The sequence below is a fragment of the Pistacia vera genome, unplaced genomic scaffold (assembly GCF_008641045.1).
Source record: "Pistacia vera cultivar Batoury unplaced genomic scaffold, PisVer_v2 Contig973, whole genome shotgun sequence".
Lineage (NCBI taxonomy): Eukaryota > Viridiplantae > Streptophyta > Magnoliopsida > Sapindales > Anacardiaceae > Pistacia > Pistacia vera.
This window is the reverse complement of record NW_022196860.1, coordinates 529044-533360: the sequence shown is the minus strand read 5'-3', so window position 1 is coordinate 533360 and position 4317 is coordinate 529044. Positions and strand designations below refer to the sequence as shown.

The window sequence follows — 4317 nt, the reverse complement described above, 5'->3', positions numbered from 1 at the left end:
GAAGGGAGACAAACAAATTGGAATTCTCCAATCGCCACGTAAAGCTGGTAGCCGTCGGGTCCCAATTACGGATAGAAGCGAGTGCGTGGGGCCCCCCTCAGCATTATTTCGAGAGCTTAATGCATGGCAATAACAATCGCGTAATTTGAATGTAAGATGTACGTACCAATCACATCTCTTTCAATGCAGAAATGAAACGGCAATAATTATACAAGTGTACTCTTCTCTTGATAACTAAAAAAAGAAAGAAAAAACGTTCTCTTCTCCTTTACAGCAACGCAAAATTAATCACTACTCTTGGTTGGTAGTATATAAGCACAAGAGTGGCAGAGCAGAGATCACTGATCAGATAAAAATTATTTCGAACCTAAAGAGAAATCAGATATGGCCATGAAGCGTGTAGCTAATTCTGCGATCAGTGCTTTAGCTTCTTCGTCAACGGTTTTCAGCAGACAAGCGCATGTAAGCAATTAGTTTTATTTCGTATAAAAATTAGTCTCGTCTACATGATTTCTTTCTTTTTTCATTAATTGTCGGTGATCGGATTGTGAGTCTTTGAGGGGAAAAGATAATTTAAATTTTGCATGCATCGAAGTGGTGGATGATGAGGATGATGATGATGGGTCAAGCCAAGGGCCTACGGGTGGGTGGATTTGGCACAATTGCATGTGTAAAGAGTGACTTTCACTGTGCATGTCGATCTCATGTGGCTGATCAGACTAAATCAGTTGATTCTGGTAACTTTTATTTATCTCCCTGAGGTTTTGTGAAATTTTAGGGGTTCAAAGACCAGTTCTAGCAGAGGGAAGTTCTTGATAAATTTAATGAATTTCAGCCTCAGGGGAGGATTATGAAGAATTTAGAAACAAACTGGATCGGTCTGTATTTTAACCGACTTGATCGGAAGTTGATGAAAGTTTCCCCTGAATTTCATTGCAGTTTTTTTAACTATATAATTGCAACATGCTATTGATTATTGTTTATACAGTAGGATGATTGCCTGAAATGATTTTCAAGTTAATTTTAGTCGTTAAGATGCTGAAACTATTTAGATGCCAGCTATTCTGCAATTTGCTATGTTGTTCACCACTAAAAGTGATGAATTAATGATCATATAAACTAGTCCAAGTAAGTTGTATGTTTTTACAAGCCTTCATTATTAATGTTTAGAATCTGGTGGTTCTTCGTTATTTGATGTCTCTTGTTGTATTCAGCTCCAAACATTGCTAATTCGATGTATTCATGGAACCTAATGATACATTTAGAAGAGTTTTCTTCACAAATTAAGAGAGGTACTGAAAGACTGTACCAGTTTAATTTATGAGATAATGAGCAATGGCAGATTAATTGCATAACCAGCATGATTTGCAGTAGAAGTGGAAGAAATATCTAATATGAGATTTTGATGTATGCTGGAGCTGGACTCCTATTACATTTAACTGATTAATTCATTGTACTTGCATTTCTTCTATTTCTGCTATTATGGTTTGTTTAATCAAGTTTCCTCTATTTGATTGCAAACAGGCTTCTTCTGGAAGCAAGAAGATTGTTGGGGTGTTTTACAAGGCCGATGAATATGCTTCAAAGAATCCTAACTTTTTGGGTTGTACGGAGAATGCTTTGGGTATTCGTGACTGGCTGGAATCGCAAGGTCATCAGTATATTGTCACTGATGACAAAGAAGGACCAAACTGTGGTTAGTATTTTGACTTGAAGTACCTTTAAGCAAAATGATAGTAAACATCATAATTTGAAAGAATGTGAATAAGCTTGTATACAGATGCCACCTTGCTATGCAATTTATAAGGTTTTCCTATCATTCTGTTTTTTGAGCAACTATTGAGATTGATTGGCTGACCGGAAGGCCTCATTTGAAATCATGAATTCAATCTCTGGAGTAAATCATTCAAATTTTAATATCACTGCTTAATGGTTTATATAAGAACTATAATTCCTTGGATACCTTGAAGCATACTGATTGGTGGTTTCCTTATGCAGTCAAGTAGTTGATGTGGGAAGCTTCCTGGCAAAATTTATTGATATTCATTTTTGTGGTTTTGTTGCAGAACTTGAGAAACATCTTCCTGATACGCATGTCCTCATATCAACCCCTTTCCACCCTGCCTATGTTACAGCAGAAAGGATCAAGAAAGCCAAAAATTTGCAACTTCTTCTCACTGCTGGAATTGGTTCTGATCATATTGATTTACCAGCTGCTGCTGCCGCTGGTTTAACTGTTGCAGAGGTCACTGGAAGCAATGTAGTCTCAGTTGCAGAAGATGAGCTCATGAGAATCCTTATTCTTCTCCGTAATTTCTTACCTGGATACCATCAAATTGTCAGTGGGGAATGGAATGTTGCAGGTGTTTCTTATAGAGCTTACGATCTTGAGGGGAAGACAGTGGGAACTGTTGGTTGTGGACGTATTGGCAGGCTTTTACTCCAACGGTTGAAACCTTTTAATTGTAATCTCCTCTATCATGACCGGCTGAAAATGGATCCAGAATTGGAGAAGCAGATTGGGGCAACATTTGTGGAGGATGTTGACAGAATGCTTCCCAAATGCGATGTAATTGTCATCAACATGCCTCTTACTGATAAAACAAGGTATAATTGATATTCCCGGTCTGATTTTTTCAAACTTAGCTTTTCCAAATGTCTGTCTTTTTTTTTTTTTTTTTTTTTTGGTTTAAAAAAATAAAACTAAATTGAATCTTAACTAATCTTTGACTGCTAGGTTGGCATACATTATTGAGGTTGTTCACTGCCACTTCTTCTTTGCAGATGATTCAATTTTGGTTAAGGAGCTTGATTATATGATAGACAATAACAAATATTGTTTTCTAATTAAATATAGATTATATGATAGACAATAACTAATATTGTTTTCTAATTAAATATGGCATATTTATTCTTTTGGTCAATTAGGTTTTATGCTATGTCCAACATTTTCATTTTGTCGCAGAGGAATGTTTGACAAAAATAGGATCGCGAAGTTGAAGAAGGGAGTCATGATTGTTAACAATGCTCGAGGAGCCATCATGGATACTCAAGCAGTCGTTGATGCATGCTCAAGTGGACACATTGGAGGTAATTTTTATAAGTTAGTTTATGTCATTTGTGAAGCTGGTGTGCTACACATATAAGATATTGCATCCTGTTTGTTTTCTTTTATCTTTTAATTATTTATTTATTCCATCAAAAGACATTCCTCCATACTCTCAGAGAGGAGTTCTTGAATATCAATGTTACATTTACTAAAAAGAAGGCGTGCCAATCCTCTCTTTTATCTAATGGTTTTCTTTTTTACCACATTTTTAGGTTATAGTGGTGATGTCTGGAATCCACAGCCAGCTCCAAAGGACCACCCTTGGCGTTACATGCCAAATCACGCTATGACTCCTCATGTTTCGGGTACAACTATTGATGCACAGGTATTTTATTTATCAAAGTTTCCATTTCACGGGTATTAATGGGTATTGATCTAAAAAATCAGACTTAAAATATTTCATTCTGATGTGGCAATTTTGACAGTCAAGGTTAACCTTCACCTAGTTAAAAGTTCTACTTATTATAGCTCTTGTATTCCCATATCCAAAGAATGATAGTTTATGTCATAACTCATTTATACGGTGTCAGTATCCAGAGGTGAAGTATATACTTCTCAGCTCTTTTATTCTTGCTGAATTCATGCTTCTCTGTTTCATTTTTGGCTCACAAGTGAAATAATGTGAAATTTTACAGTTGCGATATGCTGCCGGAACTAAGGATATGCTTGAGAGGTACTTCAAGGGACAAGATTTCCCTGAACAAAATTACATAGTGAAGGCAGGCGAACTGGCACCCCAGTACCGATAAGTCCACGCTTCTCATTTATGCAGCATCTGAAGGTTTAACATTGGCAATGTTGTTCTTTCTATCAGCAAGCTCCCTCTGAAGTAATGTGCCTCAGCAGATGTCTTTTCTTTCATTCTTCAAGTAATAAACCTTTGTAATATCAGAACTATGTGATAACTGCTCGGCGAACCTATACTTTATGATCTATGAATGAAATCACCAGTGAATTTGGCATTAGAGATGAGTAAATTTTTCGAAAATATAATTATTGTTGATCTCCCTTGTAATTCTGGTTAATGTAGATTTTCTTTCGTCACATACTTTACGAACGATAAATTAAGGTAATGTGATGAAGTTTTAATTAATATTTCCTTGATTTTAACCAAATCAACATCGGTCAATCAATCCTTCATCAATGTTCTTTCATTTAACTCTTCCAAGTTTGAACAGCCCAATTAATCCTTCACAACATGTATTGCA

At 36.0% G+C, this 4317-nt stretch overlaps 1 protein-coding gene across 1 annotated transcript; it reads left to right on the top strand.

The window, feature by feature from the left end:
• Positions 1-203: 203 nt before the first annotated feature.
• Positions 204-4097, top strand: LOC116121344 (formate dehydrogenase, mitochondrial). Its single transcript, XM_031407308.1, has 6 exons — positions 204-462; positions 1525-1696; positions 2067-2607; positions 2966-3090; positions 3322-3434; positions 3745-4097. Exons 1-6 carry the CDS (start codon positions 385-387, stop codon positions 3856-3858), a joined length of 1143 nt encoding a protein of 380 aa, XP_031263168.1. The 5' UTR covers positions 204-384; the 3' UTR covers positions 3859-4097.
• The last annotated feature ends 220 nt before the right edge of the window (positions 4098-4317 follow it).

What these genes read in the sequence shown, in the direction of transcription:
- LOC116121344 (XM_031407308.1), top strand. Translation starts at nt 385, where the DNA reads ATGGCCATGAAGCGTGTAGCTAATTCTGCGATCAGTGCTTTAGCTTCT. An exon ending in CAAAGAAGGACCAAACTGTG is followed by an intron (nt 1,697 to 2,066) that starts GTTAGTATTTTG and finishes GTTTTGTTGCAG; the next exon opens with AACTTGAGAAACATCTTCCT. An exon ending in GTACAACTATTGATGCACAG is followed by an intron (nt 3,435 to 3,744) that starts GTATTTTATTTA and finishes GAAATTTTACAG; the next exon opens with TTGCGATATGCTGCCGGAAC.